Source organism: Rhynchophorus ferrugineus, unplaced genomic scaffold (assembly GCF_030347505.1).
Source record: "Rhynchophorus ferrugineus isolate W39M unplaced genomic scaffold, kcgeb_rfMv2 rfM4, whole genome shotgun sequence".
NCBI classification, from domain to species: Eukaryota; Metazoa; Arthropoda; class Insecta; order Coleoptera; family Curculionidae; genus Rhynchophorus; species Rhynchophorus ferrugineus.
Window position 1 is genome coordinate 15,659,568 of NW_027472583.1, and position 23,266 is coordinate 15,682,833.

Genomic DNA, 23,266 nt, shown 5'->3' on the forward strand with positions numbered 1-23,266 from the left:
CACGTTCGGTTGATATCTTTAGAGTGTCTGCTATTTCATTCAATTTCAATTTACGGCCATTCAAAATCATTTTGCGGATTTTTTTAATTTTTTTGTCGGTAACCACCTCTTTGGGGCGTCCGCTGCGTTCACCGTCTTCGGTGCTTATTTCACCATGTTTAATAATTGATTTTCGATTGATTTTCTTTTCTGTGGCAGTGTCCGGAAACTCGGCATAAAGTCAAGTTTTTGCCTCAACTGTATTTTTTCCTTTCAAAATCTATTTTTTTTTCACAATAACCTAAGTTGTTTCATTCAAAATGCTATAATTCACAAACTAATGATCTGACAGCTGCCAAATTTACACACGCCTCTTTTGAGGATTAGGGACAACTAAAAAAAACATATTTATTTAATTCTAGTAGCGCCATCTATATGTCAGACCGGGAACTTTTCAATTGACCTGTTTGTTCTTTATGAGCTGATGTCAATTAAATTCATTAAAAAAAATTCTTAATATTTTTGCTATTCATTAGTTTTGCATACCGTTTGTTTTATAACGCTCTTTGTTATTATTTTGATCATTTTGTCATGCTTCTCTGTACTACCTAATATTCTTTGTGATTTATTATTATTTTCTGTATAATTATACTATTTTAACAAACTTAGGTTATGTCCCGTCAGACTACTTATACCTTAAACGGTCCATTTCATATAACAAACTAGTTGGCCACACCAAAGAATATGTATAATAACTTTGAACATATTTTCTATAAAAAATTCTCAAAAATTGCATAAATATATCTACAATCAATAACTACAACTTAGTCATTGCGCTATAAACATTGACTATTTACCAAGAATAATAGCAATTTAAGTATAATCTTTATAATACTATCTTAAATATAGTGCTGAGATAAAGGGAATCCTTACTTTTATACTATACATTATTAATATAACATAAATTTAATAAAAAATATTATTTCAAGGTAAAATCAATTTTAATTTCGTTTAGTTTGCCTTTATTAAGGTTAACTACATTATCTATATTTGACGCCACCTTTTCCACAAATCACCGTTATGATTGATGAAAAGTTATCGATTAAGGAAAAGTGAAATTATTACCGAATCTTGGAAGTTTAATCAATTCCCCGACGCTCTAATAGAACATAACAAGAAAAAGGAGAATGTTTTATAACAAAACCAGACACGTAAGTATTTCTTGATTAAATGGAGCCTTTAATGGTTTTATTTAAAAGAATTGATGTTACTTGCGATAATTATGTGTAAAATATTATGAGACTGTGTATACATAGGATATTTTTTTTAATTCAATATTAAGTTCGTAAGCATTTCATTTCCTTGATGGAAAGGTTGAGGATATTTCGAAATATGATTTGATATAATTCTTAGTATAATTTAGGCTAAATAACGGTGAAAATTAGCTTTATAACAATGCTTTGACATGAGTATAAATATTAAATATTAAAAAATATAATATTAAAAATACTAATTGAATATTAATAATTTTATGTTATGATAAAATATGATATTAATAACGCCGTATTAGCACAGTGCTTATTAAAAGCTTTTAAATCAATTTTTAGTAAGATACTGAGCTACTAGCTCAAACTAATCGCAGTTAAACGGACAATAGTTTTGGTAGAACTTGCAACTTATAACCATTATAAAAAACCTAACATTACAGAGCCAATTTTCTGTTGTTGAAGATATTAAACTCAAATATATCCTGACGCAAAATCACGCAAAAATTTAAAGTGCTTTATGTATAGAAATGTTAAATTGCACTTAATCTTTAATTGCCTTTACATGGGGAAAATATAATTTAAATAAAATTATTTTATGTAAATAATCTAATATTACGCCCCATAGTTCATTAGCAATATGGACATTCACAAAACTTGCCAATGGCCAGCGGAAAAATTAAAGGCTCTGTAAAGAAATATCATGAAAGATGGCCTGATCACAAAATCGTCAACTACTGCATCTTTAATACAGTAGATTATTCGCCTTTTCTGTTATATGTGAATCGACCGCGTCCGTGTAATGTTACATTATGGCGGAAAATCTGGCAACACTGTACCGAAAATGCTGGCAGAGTAATTTTAAATTATTATGTTTTGCATCTGAAAATATTTTATTTAATTTTAAGCAACGGTGTTTAAGATTTTGTATTAATTATGGTTATTCTTCTATTGATGGAACTACTTAACACCTTAGATAGTTATGATTTATGACTTTTACATTATTTGTAGGGACAATAAATAAGATTAACAAAATTTGAGATTAACAAGAAGAGTCTGCCTTATGCTTACAAGGTATTTAGACTATTTGAAGAAGCTTTGTTAGTTTCAAATTATGAACATTAATCAACCCATTTTCAATTTTAAGAATTTCAATCAATTTAATGTTTGGTTTAACCCAGAACAGCTGGGAAAAATTGTTCTTGCTAACTAGCTGGCAATAACTGATATACATCTGGAGACAGAGTATATCATTGTATTAGAGGTAGTTGTAAAATTTATTAAGATCTTTCTGTGGATTTTATTGTTATTAACTTCTAATCACTTTCAGGTTTCATTAGTAAATCTGTTTGCCAACGAATAGTAAGCAAATAGTGGTGTCAATAAATGTTTTAATATGGGCATTACAAGTTAAAATTAATGTTTTAATAATATTAGTAATTATAGAATATCTTGTAGAATTTTAGATTATCATTTGTTGGTCATTGGTAGTCCCCATATGGGATATAAGACAAATAAGTAGAAATCAAACAAAATCCATAGAAGACAAATTAAAGATGAGCTACCCAGAAGCGTGAGATCCCAGAATATTACCTAAAATAGAGCAACTATTGTTTAAACATTAAATAGTGAAAATAAGAAGTAAAGAACGATACAATTTTATTTAAAAACTTAGGTAAAGAATTTATATTTTTATCAAATAAGCCTGGTGTATTTATAAGTGAATATATAAATGAAACAATGAAAATATGGGACAAATAGAAGCAATTATGAATTATTAACAGTAAATTGGTAAAAATGTTAAACCACTGATAAAAATTAAGGTGTTTAACGATTGATGCAACAAATATGTAGCTATATGGCAATTTACTTTTTGAAGTTTTTATTACGTATTTTAATTATTTACTTTACAGACCAAAGTTTTGTAATATTGGTGGTTTATTTAATAGTTTTAAATACATTAATATAATCTCTATATTGTAGAGAATAAAGTGCCTAATTTTGATCTTTGATGTTTTAATACACAAACAAGTATTTCGTCTCATTTATTATTCCATATTTATGTTTATAACAAGTAAATAAAAATCAAAAGGCTCTCAACTCGTTACAGTTCTGAAAATAATATTACTAAAAATATTTTTGTTATAATGTTCGTGGGTGTAACAAAAGTTACGAACATTTGTTGTTTGTTGAAACTTAATGGAAATTAAATATAATTAAACGCCATTTGCCTGCTACTTTAATTAACATGATATATCAAATATATTTCCGATATAATATCGAAAAATTGTTGAAAGCAAGTTTCAGTAAAATTGATATCTTGTAAATATAATAAAATAATGCAATATAATATAATTTAAATATAATATAATCTTCTAAAATTCTCTTTACTCATATATAGGAGAAACATGATTAACTTATTAAAATGTAGTCGAATTTCGACCACAGGGCGATCACTAGTAGTTATAAAAGCCAAAAATTTCAATATAGTAATCAAAATTAAAAGAAGCCAATATTTGACCTTTCTTAGCCGACATTTTTACTACTACGAGTTGTTGGTAAAATAACGCGCGACTCTTATTTAACCGACTTCGAAAAGTAGGAGGTTCTATGTTCGGCTGTATATATATTTCTTTAATATATGTTCGCCGATTTCCCCGTCAATTATTTTTTTGTTCGAAAGAGTGCACTTCCGAAGTGGCCGTGGAAGTAAATCTGGATCACATGGGGGAAGGGCAGAAATCGAAGGAAACACTTTTTTTCTAAAATAATCAAATATTTCTGTATAATGTTATTGCTGAGCTAATATGACGAAAAATCGGAAGTCGCTCAGTGCCAGAGCCACTCAGTCTGCTTTTTAAGCACTAACTATTACATATAAGACTTCCTAGAAATATTGTTAACAACTGGTTCTATGGTGTAATGGTTAAAGCGTTTGGCTCCCAAACGGAAGTCGCAGGATCGATTCCCGGCGAGGACAGTAACTATTTGTTATTGTTTAGTTAGAACATTTGTTAAATCACCTAGGCTAGATAGCCAGGTGCCTGAAGCGCTCCTTGCTTTCAATCATCGTTTCTTTATACATATTATTCCTCATACGGACTGCACCTTTACTTGTGCTACCAATTGTGATATAATAATAATATAATAATATAATAATGAGTAAATATCTAACACTAAAAAAAGAAAAATTAAATATTTTTAACAGAAAAAAGAAAACCGACTTAAAAATTAATTAATTAACTTATATAATATAACTTATATAAAATAAAATATGTACATAATAATCGTTGTAATAACTAAATAAAAATAAACAAAAACCTCAAACTTCAAAGTTTGTAGTAGTTAAAATAATATTGAAAATAGATAATTAGATTTAGGCATGTGTTAAGCTAAATTGTATGTATATATTAGAATATAAAATAAGTGTAGTAGATAGGTTAAATAAGGTTTTTGTTTATTTTAATTTAATTATTGCAACGATTATTATGTACATATTTTATTTTATAATGTTTTTTTTTGCGTTAAAAATCTAAGTTTAAATATTTTTTAAATTTTTATTGAGTTCCTGGATTCCTGAGATCTATTTTTTGAAGGCAGTTCACTTTTTTCACAGACACGACATAATTCACAACATTAACGCTTTCATTTTATGGACTGTTTTATATTGATTTTATGGGGTTTTAAATTAATCATGGCCCAACATAAAAAGAGGAAAATCGTACCGTGCGATTCCATTCTCGTGGAATTTAATCAATTTGCCCAACGTATCCAGCTCACAAAACAGAGAGAAAAAAAAAGGACAGCCGACACTATTTCAGGGACTTCTACGAGACTGGAATATCAATCCAGAACGAAGACGCTTTGACATAAAAAGCACTTGCTTTATGTCATTTAATATGCTCCTTTTTTAGTTCACACTGTGTGTGTGTCGTTGGCATTCTGTTGATTGTGGGTGACACAATTGGCGAATTATGGTCTTACGAGGTATAACAGGAAAGTGTAAACGATTTTAAATTTGTGTGGTGTTTTAAAAGATATCCAAGATTTTACTAAAATACTTTTCTTAAAGGGAACTATATTTACCGCTTTGTTGCAATAATAATATTTATCTATATTTACTGAATTTCAAGTATTTATTAGGTGCTTGCGTGTATTTTGATCTGCGATATATAGATATGAATATCTAAAGCACCAGTGTAATCACTTAACAATCTAAACTAAAATTCGATGGTTTTAAAATTTCTCTACATAAGACGATAAATTTCTATTAATTATTATTGAGTGATTCAGTGTATACAGACGCTAATCAAGGAACACTCAAAATTTAATTTTCGAAAATCATTAGTTTTATTTTTTGATTTTAGGAAAGATGTTGGCGAAACCCATCATACACTTTTGTCATGATCATGACAAATAACTGCCTAGTGGCCGAAACCTAATCTGAAGCGCAGAAATGCTAGATACAAAAGCAGAATTTTGAAGACCATAAAATTCTGCTATATATATGTTAGCAAAGCATAATATGTTACAAGTTGTTAATATGAAAGATACACTGTTGCAGCTTGAACGGGAAGTTCTGTCGAACTCAACGTTTTCACCAAACATAGGGCCTTCTAATTATGACATAATCTAATCAATGTAGCATGACTTCGCTAGCCCAAAGTTTCGAAAAGCTGAATAAAATAGAAAATTGCTTTCAAACTGATTAAAAAATGACTAAAAAACTTAATATTATTCTTCTATAGGAATAGTTTCGCAATAATATGTATATAATGTTAATAATATGTGTTACTGTATACTAAATCGTATTAGCTACATTTGTAATCAACTTCATGTTGAAACCTCACTTTTGAGTATGTGTCATTTCGTCGAAGTTTGTACAAAATAATTGCAATTACAGGAAGCTGTACTTTTACTACTATTTGAATAAATATGCGGCTCCATCCATTTCAACATGTACATTCGACGTTTTAAAAGTAGTGATTTTGACACAAAAGACAAAGAAAATTATAGAAATCCAAATAGACATTGGTCGATGAAAATACTAATTTCGCTATCGACTAGAGCTGATGCGTTTGAGCCGAGTACTTAGCAAAATACGGCCTGAATACAAGCAAAGATACAACGATGTTATTCTTAAGCATGATAACCCTCAACAACAAGCTGAATAAGTGCTGAATTTGGCAACATTAAAGTGGGAGGTGTTATCACACTCAATTGCCATGTTACACCCACTCGAACATACATTGTTCTTTCGAGGTGGAATCCATAAATTGTCTGAAAATATGGGAAAACTAGCGTTTTCGTATGTAATTTGGTTTCTTGACTGACTTATGTGTTTATTTCAATTAATAATTATCAACTCTATAAAATGAAAATTTTACGATTATTTTAATACCTGTAATGACGTTATAGTTTTAATTATTGAAATTGTTTTTCATGGTTATAAATTCGTATGTGCCTATTCTATCGGTCTTCTCACAAAACATAAATTACAAATGCTTAAACGTGAAATAAAAGTAAAAAGCCATAAGTGGATTTACGTGTTCCGTAACCATACCAGAAGGAACAATATCTCTTCAAACGGAGAGAAAAAAATTGCGTTGACCTAATTGTGTTGCCTTAATGCACCCGCACACTAACGATGGACGGTACAACAGAAAAGCAGCAAACTGAGCGACAGAGTTGCTTTATTCCTTTATTGTTCTTTCGGAGACGCATTGATATGCTTGGCACATGAAAGATTTTGAATTAATGTTCGTTGTTTTTTTTTTGTTTTATTCGAATCGTGTAGCCTACAAACTTTAGGGAATTGATTAGATTACCGCGAAACAAAGTGGCCCTATGCGAATACTAGTTTTACCTGTTACCTATCATAATTTATGATCCTACATATACCGTACTAGAGCAGGATACAAAAATATTCCTTGAATATTTTGTTAATAAATTGTTTGTTTATAAACATACTTGTATAATACATTTTGAACTATGATGATGTTTTTATATCGATTTAACAAAGTATTAATTTTTACAAAAAAAAAAGCTTTAATGTCATGTATATTAAAAAGTTTAGATTCTTACTCTTTTTTAACCGACTAAAAAAGGAGGTCCTATGTCCGATTGTATATTTCTATGTAACAGTTCAATTGAAAAATCCCCGGCCTACCACCGTAAAACATATATTTGTGGCAAAATTAGTTTTTTTATTCAGCACTATTCCCTTCAAGGACGGTTCATTGATTATAGCGACCCTCCAACTTTTCGATACCATCTTTGTAGTCGTATTTGTCCTTTGCTTCAAAATAGGCCACAGTTTCGGTCATCTCTTCATTCGATGAAAATTTCTTTCCACCGAGCATTCTTTTGAGATCTGAGAACAGGAAATAGTCGTTGGGGGCCTGATCTGGATGATACGGTGGATGGATGGATCTTTGCCTTCGTTTTCACTGACTTGTGACACGGTGCATTGTCTTGGTGAAGCAGCACTTTCTTCTTCTTCAAATGCGCCAGTTTTTCGGCGATTTCGTCCTTAAAACGGTTCAATAACGCTATGTAAATTCACAAAGTTATGATAAGATAGCTGTCAAATTTATACACGCATCTTTTAAGTGTTAGGGCTAACTAAAACATATGGATTTAATTTTAATAGCACCATCTATGTGTCAGGCCGGGGACATTTCCATTAGTCTGTTATGTTAACCGATTTCTCCCTCAATTACGGACCAATTTTAAAAAATCTTTTTTTGTTCGGAAGAGTGCACTTTCGAAGTGACTCCGTTGGAACCAAGCCGGGATCTGATAATAGAATAGGGAGCAATCGATTGAAACACTCAAATTTCAAAGGCACGTACAAAGTTTTCTAATATTTTCTTAGCTAACATAATCAGATATTTTTGTATAGTGTAATTTCTGAACCTATGCGACATAAGACACAACTCCTCGATGGTCAGGAGTTAGATGATATTTCTGTAAATATTATGGGGACGTACTGACAACTAATTGTATACTTAGGTAAGTTATTAGAAGTTATTTAGGTAAGCTGGTGAAGAAAGCAGGGAACGGGCTGATATACCCTTCAGGAGATTCTGATGAGTTTTTAGTAAGGATTTGCTTACCAAAGTCGTTCAGTTCGCTTTTTAAGCTCTAAGCATATCAGATGGGAAGCCGTAAATATTCTGCAGGCGACGGTAGTACGTAAAGCGTTCAACACACACGCGAGATCGCGAATTCGATTCCAGACGGAGGCAACGACTCTTCTGGTTTGGTTAGAAAATTTGTCAAATCAAAGCGTTCCTTATTTTCAATCATTGTTTCTTTAGTTGTTTCAAATTTTTACTCATAAGGGCTGTACTTTTGCTTGGACTACCCATTGTAATACTTAATAAATTAACCGCGTAATTTATTGAGTAAATATCTAACACTAAAAAAAGAGAAGAAGAAAATATTTGAACCCATTTCAAAATATAAATAAGGAACTCACTGAAACGTAAAAAAATAATCAAACTTAGATTTTTAACGCAAAAAATAAAATACATACATAGTTTTCTTTGATAACTAAATACAAATTTACAAAAACCTTACGTACATATTTTATTTTAAAACATTTTTTTCTTTTGTTAAATCTAATTTTGATTATTTTTTACTTTTTTGAGAGTTTTTTGAAGTTTTTTATGTCGGCTGATTTTTATTATTAAAAATATTTTATATCATATATATTTCATATATATATATATATATATATATATATATATATATATATATATATGTATATATATATATATATATATATATATATATATATATATATACATATATATATATATATATATATATATATATATATATATATATATATATATATATATATATATACATATATATATATTATATATATATATATATATATATATATATATATGTAGATATATTAAAATATAAAATAGGTGCAATAGATAGGCTAAATAAGGTTTTTGCTTATTTATATTTATTTATTACAACGATTATTACGTTCATATTTTATTTTAAAAGGTTTATTTTTGTGTTAAAAATCTAAGTTTGATTACTTTTTTTTTAGTGAGTTAAGTTGGTTCAATTTGTTTGTTAAAAATATTTTTATTTATTATATATTACATTATTTATCATTTTAATGAAGTAAAACTTATTTTTAAATACTTTTAAAATATTTTAGTTGAATTTATAACCATTATCATTAATAGTATGATATTTTATCATATATTCAAAATCAAAAGCATAACATTAGTCACTGTAAACTTTTCACTTTGGGCCAAGCCAACGATCTCTAGAGCGATAGTACATCCAGTAAATTAATAGTTCGGCCGGGAGAACTATTGTTTTATATAATAATAGCTCGAAGTTTAGAATCATCATGCCATCGTTATTTGTTCTACATTATTAATGTTGTGCACTTATGTGTAGCCAATATTAAAGTCTAATGCATAAATGTTGATATTTTCTAAAATGATATAGTATGAGTTGTATACTTAGAGCATATAATTTAGTATATCTTTCAAGCAAAAAATGGAACAACACCAACAATATATCACCAACTAATGGAATTGGTTTAATTAAAATATATTATCTGCGAAAATGTTAAATTATAGCTGAAAATGTTAAATTACCACTCAATAACTAATACTACAAATATAGTTTCTTTCTAAAGTTATTTTGTTCTACTAAAATTTTACTGAAGTGATTGATTTCTACTAAAATTAATGACTAGCGATCAGAAATCCTCGAAATAAAATAGCCAATCAAAAATACACTAATATTCAGCTTTACTGCGGTCATACATTTGTTGTCCCTTTTTACATTTCAACAAAAACACGTGAAATCTGTGCAGAAGTCATGATGGTCCTAGACTAAAATAGAATAATGTATAATGGAAGTATAATTATAACTGATTCAGCTAGATATATTATTTTAAAATGGCTTTCACGAAGATATCTTACAATATCCAGACTAATTTCTAATAAAACTTCAAGATGTGCGTTAAGAACTAAATATTTATACTTGATGGTAATTAAAAGTTCCAACAATTAAAAATAATTCAATTATCCCAAATTCAATTTAAATTGTTCTCTATACTATTTAAGAGATAAAAGATAACGATGGCCATTATTACTGCTGAAAAGACAAATAGATTTATAGATTGCAAAAAATTGCGACCTAGGAGAGAATAAAAGGCAAAGATAATAATTGCCGGTCATGCATTAAGTATAAAAACTTACTAACACTATACATAGAAAAACAGATACATATATTTGGACAGATTTTTATCAATTTAAGTAATTCAATACATAAATATTATTTTACAACAATGAACAATAATATATATAACAATAAAGCGTGGAACTGCCAATATGTATGTCATATGAATATATATATATATATATATATATATATATATATCCCGTTCAATAGCAGTGCCGTGCAAGTAGTGAACTCACGTCATCTAAATCTATGATGCCAAAACATATAAATTTTATCGCATGGACTTCGAGTTTTAATCCATTTTGAATTTCACATATAACAAAATTACAATCTAAATAAAATTATGAAACAAAAGTGATGTTATCAAATAATATTTTTATAATTTAATAATAATAATTATTGTAATTTGTAATAATAATAATTTGTTTTAACATTGTAGTACATTTAATTCATATATCATCCAAGGAAGTAAACTACAATTACGTAATACTATACAGTGTCAATATAGTTTCTAGCTACCTATGAGGTAGACTTCTAGAAGCGTTTTTAAACGTAGTAAGAATTAAGTTTCCCAAAGAATTATCTCGCGCCTTTCCAAAAATGGGTTGATCAAGTAAATAGTAATAAGTTACGCGGATAAACCACAATGCAAAAATGTTAACGTCATCGTGTCTGTCACGGACATTTTAGTGAAGAATTTATAATTACCCTTCGTTCAAGAACAGGTATTAGAATAAATGCATATTCAACATTGTTTTATCAGGTATATGTAAAATTATATATCTACTACATGTCTGTTTATACATTGTTTGTTTACAGAAAATCAAAACCTATTTATGAAAATGTTAGTAGTAATAAAATTCAATTAATCTACCAAGTTGTTAGTATGCTGTCAATGTGATGTCTCCATATAAAGAAGTATTGCAAGAAGGTAATAATTAAGATAACTGGATAATTAGTAGTAATAAATACTATTTTTAATTGTAAAATATTGTAATACTTTAACTTTTTTGAACAATCAGTGTTCAATAATTTTATAGTAGAGCTATTGTATATTTAAATAGTGTCAAATTTGATAGCCTTGTTAAGAAAGTATTTGTTACGGTGCCATCAATTAAAAATTTAATTGCCACTTTTAGAGAATTTATTACATTAAAGAAATCTATTTTGTCTAAATTTACAAATAACTACATTTGTTTAACAAATATTAACCAAAATTGCTTAAAAAATTTTGTTGAATCTATTAGAGGTCATGGAGGTAGAAATATCATCATTCACCTAGTATATTCGAGAAATCTTTAAAAGGGCTCATCATCACTTCAATTTTTTCACATCATTCTCCCGGACCAATTTGTGAAGAAGAACATGTTCAAGATTGAACATGTTAGATAACTTATATTCTCTTTTAGCGGGAGCTTTACTACCACTAGAGGTTGTTAAATCACCAGTTGAGTCTATATTTTCAGTTCTAGAGAACTTTTCTTTGAGAAAAACAAGAGTCTAATTTTGTATGTTAGTCTTATTTCAGGCTATTTAACAAAACTTCTGAAAAAAAAGACAACATGCAATATTTGTCTACATTCTATATTACGTAGTTCCACAGATCAAATATTCTAAAATCTAAATATTTTTAAAAAACACATACATTATTAGTGTTTCAACTGTCCAATCCATATTGAATTTCAAGACAATATTTTAAAAGTTATTATGAGGTGTGATTGTATTTTTGGTTTAATTGAAGTTAATGCAATGCTAATAGGGAAGGATTTAAAGTTTACCTTCAATATATCAAGGGAAGTTAGAATTCTAAAAGATTCAATAAAATTTATGTCACTAAACAAATATGAGAAGGCGTTATAGAATAATATTTTCAGTTTGCCTAGAATAGAGTTCATAATAGTTTTTTACTTGTTTTTTTTTGCTTTTTGTTTGTATATATTTATATTATTTACATTTATGTATATTTGTATAGGATTTTATTTTAATAAATTAATAATAATAATTTTAAATAAATTTTTGAAAATTAAATTTGATTTTCATTTAAATACTATTCACATTGTCAGCGCCACCAATGATTGGACTAAGCGAAACATTGTCCCACTACTTACCATTGGAGTTGCACACCCCTTGTTGTGGAACACTCAGCGTACTTACCAGACATAACACCAACTAATTATTATTTGTTCAGATTAGTGCGGCATGGCTTAGTTGGCACACGTTTTTGCGATGCTGAAGAAGAAAATCGTTCCTTCGAAAATATTGCCACGTCGCAATACAGATTGTAGAAAATGATGTAGAATTGATTTAAATCAATAAAAAATGTCGATAAATCAATCAATAAAATGTTAAAGTGTAAAAATAATCATAATATATACAACCATCTGACAAAAGAGGCATTCGGTAACAAAAAGTTTGTTATATTAATAAGGTATAAAAACCAAATCGTTATACTTTTCATAATTAAAATGCCAATTAAATGAACGAACTAAACTCCGGTTTTAAGCAGTAGCTGACGTAAAAAGATTAAGAAGAAAAGGGGATAAAATGTTGCTTAGTCGTAATTTTCCTCGTAACGATTATGTCTAAGGAGGATTACAGCTATATTTGTTAAAACGGGAAAGACTGAATTTTCGGATTACAATATCATCCAGACAGTATAAAATAATATTCAAAAATATTTTAGGTTATTATCTCAAGTCGGGTGTTTATACAGGTTTACGAAATACTAAAAATAATTTATACTAATAGTTATAAATTAAAGCAACTACTTATAGTCACATATATAAAATTCATATATGAAATATTAATCATTTTCTTGAAGGATTTCTTATCTTATCTTCTTATTTGGATAGTGTCAATGTAAGTTGCACAGTGTAATGTTCCATGAAACGTTTCATTGAAAAGTGTTGCAGAAATTGTGCTGATAGTTCAATATATAACCGCCAGAAGTCCCTAGATATATTGATATTTTTACATTGAGTTAATAAAAATGCTTAAAATATTCTTTTATTTTTTTAACACCTGTTTATACTGATAAGTAGAACATTCTGCAAGAAGCTTGTTGTATCTATATATGAGACAAATCAATTTGGATATATTCTTAAACTCTGTAGTCATTGGTCAAACAAAATTATCACAGACAATGGAGAATAAGAATTGTTTTAATTTGTGGGGATTCATTTTACAGTGGTGAGACTCTTTTCACTCATAAGTTGACTTTTTAGGAATTAAATATTTAAATTCAGTTAAGGGATTATACATTTTTGAGGTTATTTTAGGACAGTGATAAGTGTTGATATACTAAGTAATTTGTTTCAATGTAATTTAACTCTGTTAGTTACAAGAATTTCAATCTTCTCCCTTAATTTAAAAAAATAAGTATATTAACTCAATGATATAGGGTTGCATTTCGATCTATACTAAACAAAAATATAAAACAATATAGGATTTAAAATTTGGATTAATTGAATGCAGATATTTCTGTACAGGAATAAAATACGTCCACTAACTTATTTGCTCGCAGAGCTCTAAAAATAATCGCTCAAAATCAAAAAATTAATAACGAGATGTTTTAATGACCACATCAAAAAGTCCTTTTATTGAAATCTTGCGATTTTTTGATACAGTGAAGAGACATTAAAAGTCACAGTAGAGTGAGATAATCCAGAAATTTAAGAATTGTTTTAATAAGTTTATTGATATTGCATTGAAAGGTCTTCAAAAATAGTTCAATATCACTGCACCAATTTTTATATTTATTTATATTTATTATCAATATATATTAATGTGTATATATCGTGTGATATACCATTTATTAGATGCTTCCATGTATTAAGATTGTTTTTTTGACTTACTTAAAGAACAAATTTGAATATAAAATGAATTAATACAAATACTTTCAAATTATTTACGCATTCTAAAAATTAATTCTTTTGCTCAACTTACATTCAGAATTACATGAAAATACTAACAATACTCAATATAGAATTGTTTTTTGTCGTCTGAATAAAACAATCGAAAGTGTCAAAAGTTGAGTTATTTCTTCACTAAATTTAATTGTAATATTGAGATTAATTATTTACGGTTCTTTGACCGTAAATTTTAATGAGAAGCCAGATGTTTCGGATATCAATGGAAAGACTTGGGACCTAAAAATACAACATAAAAGTATTTTAGTACTACAATAGTTATTTTGTACTTATTTCGAACTCTTTTATCCACTTTCCTACAAAACATGAACAAGAAAATATGTTTAAATACTGGCTATAACTGATATTTATGTTGTATTATATATTGATTCTATTCTGTCAAATATTCGGATTTGTTATAGATACTATATATAGAAATATGGAGTGTTATTTTCTTTTTTTTTATTTATGATTACATAATATATTCATTATCATTCGACAAATAAAAGTTTATAAACTTACTATAAATTGTTGATGGATCAATATATAATAAGTTTTAGTTCGGATACCTTTTATTATTACTGAGGTCGAAATTAGGTAAGGAGGGTAAGTGCAGAATGTAAAGTTATATTCTTAAAAGTTATAGAATCCAAAGAGCATCCATTTTATTTATAGTGGGAATGTTAGCTGCCAAATTTATAACACATCATTTTCAACGACATTGAATATGTATCAACATATGCCAAAATTTAATGATAACAAGAGATAACACAGAAGAAAATGATTCTTGTTGTGTTAGAAGTCGTCAAGTCATTAATGAGGTTCATCCATCAAGAATAGTAGCAAAAATTATAGTAACTGGTAATAATTAGATATTTATTTTAAACATAACATATTTTAGTAATAATTTAAATTTTATTTTATAGGTAAAATGTAGCTAGAATTTGTTGAGAGTGGTAGTCGAAGAACGTGAAATTCTGAGAAGAAATTAGACAGCATTTTGCTAAGATTTAAGGACAGTGTACAGCGATACTATGAAATAATTATATTTGCCAACAAAAGTAGATCTAGATCAAATAAACAAAATATAAAACTATCAACTATACCCTAATGATCCAATGACAAGGAAAATGCAGTGCATTATTATATAAAATTATAAGTAAATAAATTGTAGTTTTGTAAAAATGATGATGTATTGACTGAGATTTCTTTCAGCTCAAAAGGACAATAATCCATTCATTTTAGGCTAGTAAATGACAATACGTTAATCAAAAGCTCGATGTAATCAATTCATGGGGTTTGTGTTTGTATTAAGAATAGTAGCGATCATAGTTGATCATATCTGGAGACATTTTGGAGCTTTCACTGCTTTCGTATATAGTGGTGGCTTTTTCATTTCGTCTTAGCTATATTGGCTGGGTTTGATATAAACGATTTTGGTTTTTGTTATAATAATATTTGTTTATATGGTTCTTTGCTGTTTTTATAAAAATTTAAAGGTATATAGAAATTATTTTTATTATTTCCTTTTATTCAATAATTTGTTAAATAAGATCTGTTATTTCAAAGAAATTACTATGTTTATTTCCCTCATATATAGTTTCAACATTAAACCAATTATTCATCAAATTTGTGCATATTTATTTATAAAAATTAATGATGTGTAATATGGTATTTTTAAGAAAATGGAATGGCATAACGTATCCTGTTGATTTACGTATAACAGAATCGGCGAAAAATCTACTGTTTTAGAACCGGAGCTGGCGGTGAGGTCCAATGACAACAGAGTCTAAAATATTTTTTTTATACATTATGTCACCGATCTGGCTGCTATTCCTGGTTGCTAGAATTGAGCGTATTTGGTTTTATTGGAATTTACTTATTTGTGGGGCAAAACATTTTTCCTCTGTGCGTTTTAAACCGTACCAAAATTCAAGCCTCTCGCTGCTGCAGTTTTTCACAAAAAGGGAGGCAAAATTCTCACTAAGGCGATTAATAAATAAGACGATAGATATTTAAGATTATATCTTATGCAAATAACTTGAAACCATAACATATTTTTAGTAAATAAGTTAATAAAATGTAAAAAATAAAACAAGTGACAAAAAACGTGATTTTATAATCCTTTTCCGTATTTTTGGACCTATTTTTTCTTATATTTTTTTTGTGTGAAAAGCTAAATGTAATTATAGAATAAAACCTTAACATCTGTCCGTATTAGATCCGGTTTTGTTTCGGACCAATCACCGGAATTAACTAGACAAGCTGAAATCAGCCCACATCAGACAATGCGTTACATTGGCGGAGGAGAAGCGTCGATGGGGAAGAAGCTAAAGGTCTAGGGTGCTGTTAAGTGGACGGGGAATGGTACCCACGCGTATTCAATGCGGAAAAGGGCCTGGATAAATTGTCGAGTATAGCATGCATCTACCAGAGGATAACTGAAAGGTTTAGCCAGGAAGCGTTGGCGTAAGCCAAGTAACGTTAATTAACCGAACAGAATGCATGAACTGTTTTCCAATCGATACAGTATTTGTCCGCTAAACTTTGCTTTATTCAATTTCCGCATTGTTTAATCTGGATATTTTGGTAATACGGCCTCCATTGTCCGCAAAACTTTCGCAAATTACGAGATAACAGCCGTAACTCTTGATGTTTGTTGGTTTTATTGTCTACATTGTTCAGTAAAACATTAAAGGAAATTATATCTGGAAATGCGACATTTTAAGCAGTGATAAAAAAATAAAACAAATATTGAATTTTATTGATCTATAATGATTTAAAACCGATAGTGTTACTGTATTAAATCGGATTGGGTACAGTTGTAACCAACTTCATATTGTAGCCTCATTGACACCCTATTTTAGTGCATTGAATTTCTACCAAGTATATCGCATTTGCAGCAAAATTTTCTTTTTACTTCAATGTCAAAAAAGGCTGTTGAAGGTCATACAGTATTGTGTGAAGCATGGCTGCCATCGTGCTAAATCTATTTGGATCTGCCAATACTAGTTTTGACGTTTTAAAAGTGGTGATTTTGACACCGAGGAGAAAAAACTTTCTGGAGAGCCAAGAAAATTTGAAGACGATGTCTTGAAGACTGACTTGAGGGTCCAAATAGATTTAGCACGATGGCAGCCATGCTTCACACAATACTGTATGACCTTCAACAGCCTTTTTTGACATTGAAGTTAAAAAGAAAATTTTGCTATTATGGTTCTTGTAAAATGCAGAAAGAATACGCAGTATTGTTGGAAATAACACAAGAATCTATATTCAATTTCTTAAAGAACACACTTTGTGCTGTATGAACCGATGCCAAGACACATTGAAAGGCTTTTGGTCACGTGTTAAATGCGACAAAGTCGGAAATATTTCTGCATCGTATTATTACTGGGGTTGAAAAGTTGATTTATTACGATAATCCAAGGCGAAAAAAATAATGGGGCCTAGTATTTGACCTGTATTTGGTTGGATATTATCTAGTGGGCTGAATTCTGTATTAGCTTGGTGTGGTATACTATAAGTTGCTAAAATTATTGACTAAAATTGACGTGTTTGAGCCGAAAATTGTGTGAACATAGCCGGAATACGAGCAGATACACAACACTATTATTCTTCAGCATTACAACGCTCGACCACATGTTGCAAAACCAGTGAAAACATACTTGGAAATATTAAAATGGGAAGTAATACCCCACCCACCGTATTCTCCCGACCTGATTATTACTTGACCTATAAATCATGACCTATCTGAGCAGCGATTCATTTCTTATGAAGATACCAAAAATAGTACGGTTCCTTGTCCTAAAATATAGACGGTTCTTTCGAGATGGAAACCGTAAACTACTTGAATGATGGAAAAACTATCGCCTATCGATGGACAGATTTATAGGCCATAAAATAACTAGATACCAGAACATCACCTCAACGATATTTAATATCAAAATGACAGTAGAATAGATTATTCAATTGTTGATAGTAAATATATAAATATATTTTCATATATGGTAAATATAGTAATATAATAATATACAAACCACCCATAGTATACAATTCTTTTATAACTACTCAAATTCAATTGAATTATAAGAATCCTTTCACATTTATAATTGGTAAAATGTTTTCGGTTTCCTTCACTTTACTCAAGTTCTCCAAATATTTCAAGATAATGTATCTATAAAAAGTGTTAGCACTGATCAATGTATCATTATGCTTATTATATATGCTTTAATTGCATCAGTTGTTAAGAGGATTATTACGAATGAATGGTTTGACCATATTTGAATATATTATAACTCATGATAAACTTTTCAAACCTACGAAATACTCACTGTCACCGTCTTTGGCTCCAATCAAGGCTTTGTAATTCGGTGTAAAGCTGCTTGTCTTCTTCAATTTGTTAAATCTCTCGCAGCGTATATCCCAAACCTTAGATGGGTACAGAACGTAACAACAAAATTGAAATGAAACTGGTTTCCGTTTATATTAAATTACATCTTTCGGCTCTATAGTAATAAATATGAATCAAAACAAGAGGCTAAGCTAGTACGGATTGAATTTTTCGATTCTGATTCTAATTAATTTTCAAAATCGCCCAAGAAAGCATTAGCGTCTATTATTCGGTATATTAGGCGAATTTTGTCCATGGCTTATATCCAAATTGGTAAAACTTTGAACCTATATTATTATTGTTTCTTCTCGGAAGAAAACAATTTCCGGTTCCCATCAAAACAATGCATTTACTCAGATTGCTAACAAGTAGAGTTAACATTATTTTATGAGAGTGGCAAGTTTTGGTATACTGACTAATTTGTTTCAGTGTAATTTAACTCTGTCACTATTAGAGCTTCAATCTTTTCCTTTAATTTACAAAAGAAATTTGTTAACTTAGTGATTTAGGGTTGAATTTCAATTATTAATTAGCAGAAATATAAAACAAATATAGGACCTAAAATATCATATTGGCATATCATCAAAATTCCATAAAGTTTGGATCAATTGAACGCTTGCATTTGTTTACAGGAGCAAACATTCGTCCATTAGCAAAACGTATTCGCTCGCACAGCTCAAAAAATAATCGCTCAAAATCAGAAAATTGAATACGATATATTTTAATATTCAGATCAAAAAACCCCTTTATGGAAATTTTGCGATTTTTAATACAGTATAGATAATCTAAGTAAGGTTAACACACTTGTATTGAAAGAAGAATAATGTTAAAAACGCACCTTCTCAATTTGTTAACAAATAGAGTTAATATTATTCAGTAGCTTGTTCGCCCGATTTACCACGATAGTGGTAGGATCCATAAATTGAAGGATTATTAGAAATAATAAGTATACAAGGTTTCAGAAATGGTGGTGTTTGTGAATTTATTGAACATAACTCAACTCATAACAGGGGATGGACAAAATAATATGACATTTATACCATATGACACTATATGTCTCTAAAACTTCTGAAAGGGCTGTAATCTTTCAGGAAATAGATTCCTAGACTATCCCTGTAATTCCCAATATAATATTATTCCATTCTTGTACCAAAATATCCACCCATTTCTTCAATGATGTCAAAGATAGAAATCTAATCCTCAGTCTGTGTTCTAAAACTCTCCATAACGGATCAGTCATGATGAGCTTTGGAGATTGTGCTGCCAGGCAATATATTTGATGATGTTCCTCAAACCAATACTGAACTATTTTGGCTGTAGGTATAGGCGCATTAACATCTTGGAATGAGTGCAGTGATTGACAGCAATATGCTAGTTATAGTAAGAACTTCATCATTGAAGATATCTATCCGGCCAATGATATGAATGAGAGGTCGAGTTGAATTATCTCTCAATTACCATATTATAAGCACATTACTTTATTACCACTAATTATTAATTAAGATTTTTAAATATTAAATCATAATCTCTTCTCCTTCACGTTTTGGGATTCTCTATACATACAACCGTTTGTAGGAACGAATGAAAATGATGACCATCGGGCATACCATATTCTTCTAATCATCAAGTGTGCAGGTTTTATGATCATTATACTACTTTTATCGCTCAGCCCTTAGCACTACCTTAGGTTCCGTTATAATGGATATTACAATCGCTACTCTTCTATGAATGTTAACTTGGTAGAGTTCCCGCTGTACTATTCTTGTCAACACAGATTTATTCAAGTTAATGTTGGCTCCTGCTATTACTTTTGCACGTAGTGTTATATTGTGTCATGTTTTCTGCACCCATAGTACGAGGCATGCAAGTTGTGCAATAAATACACGCCGCATCATTTAGACGGAAGCAGAATTACCAACATGTAACAAGAAGAATATTACACGTTATTCATAATATTTTGTCCATCCCTTGTATATGTATGTTAGTGATAATTATGTTAAAGTAAATATTACTATTACAACCTCCAAAGATCTTGAAATAAATAGTAAAATAATAAGGCATAACAAACATTTTTGCTGTAAATTAGGAAAAATACAATAAAACTAGTAATAAAAACTCACCTTCGAAAATCTCGACTCCAACAAGCATAAATAACAGGGTTCATGCTCGAGTTAATCCATCCCAGCCATGTCACCACGGCGAGAACAATCTTCTCGTGCCAAATACACTGCAAGCAAAATCCGGATAGTAAATTCACCACGAAAAACGGCAACCAGCACACTATGAACACGCCCATGACGATTCCCAACGTTTTGGCGGCCTTCTTCTCTTTGGCAAACTTGGCTAATTTCCTGCTAAGCGAAAAGTTCTTGTTATGGGCACCGAGCCGAGTGGAAGGTATCCTATTCAGTCCGTTGTTGGCCAGAGCGGTCAGCGGTTCGTCTTCCTGGGTGCTGTACAAGTTCCGGTTATCGTTCTGGGGGGTTTTTCCAGTACCGCCGCGGTGAATCCGAAGCGTCAGTTCGAGTTCTCCGGTTCCTATGAGAATTTGCTTCGTACCGAGTCTCAGGCTCTTAGTTTGAGCCACCGCGGCTCGATAGATCCTGTAGTACGTAAATACCATCACGAATAACGGCAGATAGAATGAGATGGTTGAAGAAAATATCAGGTAGCCCAGATGTTCGGTGAAGGGGCATTTGTATTTGGGTATGGGTTCTGTTCGAACCGCCCTCCACCACACGATAGCAGGAAAAGAAATAGCGCTCGAGCATACCCACACTGCCGCAATCAGAACCACTGATCTCAAACGGGTCATCCTCATCGGGTACGCAATAGGATCAGTGATGGCCCAATACCGGTCCAGACTAATCACGCACAAGTTCAGAATGGATGCGGTCGAGAAAAGTACGTCCAACGACCGCCAGATGTCGCACCAATCCGGCCCGAAAAACCACGTGTGTCCCAGTACCTCGTAGAGAGCACTGAACGGCATCACAACCAGTCCCACTAAGCAATCAGCTACCGCCAAAGACGTAATAAAGTAATTAGTTGGGGTATGCAGATATCGTTCGCGAACAACCGCCATTATCACCAACATGTTACCGAAAACTGTACATAACGAGAACAGGAGCAAGAGGGATACCACTACTGCTCGGTCCTGGATGAGGTCGGACCACTTGTCCCATCCTTCCACGTCAAGGAGGTCGGTGAAATTTGTGGACGCATTATTGCAAGTCAAATTGCACCAGTCGTCCTCCAAGTAGGGGTCGCTTGGATTCATGTTGGTTTTGGTGAAGCCCAGTGATCATTTCTGCAAAATAGAACGATAATATATAATTTTTCCTGTAGAATATTATACATATTGCTTAAATAGCTTCTCATATTGAGAATAAGTTAAAGAGTAATAATATTTAAAGAAGCATAAATATATGATTCAATAAGCTTACGATCTCTAAATAAGGAAAAAGAAATAAAGTTTTCTTAAAATAAATGTAAATACTAATTACTGATTTTATATGATCTATGTGATTATCTCCAGTAAATTTTCTTTGTTTGATAGATCTGCCAATTTGCCCTTTAAACTTTCCAGCAAGCAACGCAAATTTCCCTGTTGATCTGTGTACTATTACCAAGCAGCTCTAGTTTCACTTCAAACTTGATCTGCATCGGTTGGTCTGTATACCAACTCCGAAATTACAGGTTTCTTAGATATGGTAATTTTATATATACACATTGATAATAGATAATTCATTTGCTTTATTATTGATGAAAATTTAGGCAGCCGTAATGGAGGTATTCTGATCTAGATAAAGTCTACTTCGGTTTTTTCTCATATTTTTAAGGCCTCTTGAATAAGTCTTTAGGAGTATGACTTTAATAGGATTTTTTATATTATTTTAGGAAACGTGACTGCTTTAGTGATAGTCCAGTCATATAGGGTGAAAAAAAATTATCGATCTTGGAATGAGAGATAATAAACTGTAAGTCCCCATAAACCTTTTATTGTGACATCCTAGAAGTTTTCTCAAAAGTCATAAAATGTCGTATTCGCGTCTTAAGATATCAATATTCAAAGTTTAAATAATCGTTTTTTCTTATAAACATCTCGCTTCCTACAGCTTTAATGCTATTTCCATTTATTGTGGATATTATTGGAAATAAAATTCTCTACAAATTTTTCTTCAAATATTTTTCATACATTCAGCCGTTTTTGAAATAGATGGAAGTAGCTCAAGAATTTTAAGAAGAAAATAGCTGTGTACAAATAGTATTTACAAACAGAATATATAAAAAATTAACTATAACAAAATATGAATTTTAACTATTTAAAAAAACGCAGACATTTTTCGTTTCTACAGTCGTCATTTAACGAGAAAAATTTTGCTTCACTTTGATTTTACCTTGCCGTTGGTAGAATTTAGATCAATCGGAGAGGTGAAATCGTACCAACCCTTAAATTTTTTGGATTTTCACTAGATTTTCTCTTA

At 30.2% G+C, this 23,266-nt stretch overlaps 1 protein-coding gene across 1 annotated transcript in view; it reads right to left on the reverse strand.

The window, feature by feature from the left end:
* The window catches only part of Dop1R2 (dopamine receptor 2), a 306,990-nt gene extending 284,075 nt beyond the window's left edge, over positions 1-22,915 (reverse strand). The window contains exons 1-4 of the mRNA XM_076403972.1: positions 22,896-22,915; positions 22,362-22,464; positions 22,226-22,230; positions 20,900-22,048 (exon numbers count right to left, since the gene is read on the reverse strand). Coding sequence (XP_076260087.1) covers positions 20,900-22,048; positions 22,226-22,230; positions 22,362-22,464; positions 22,896-22,915 — 1,277 coding nt within the window. The remainder of the gene's footprint in view (positions 1-20,899; positions 22,049-22,225; positions 22,231-22,361; positions 22,465-22,895) is intronic.
* Between the last annotated feature and the right edge of the window lie 351 nt (positions 22,916-23,266).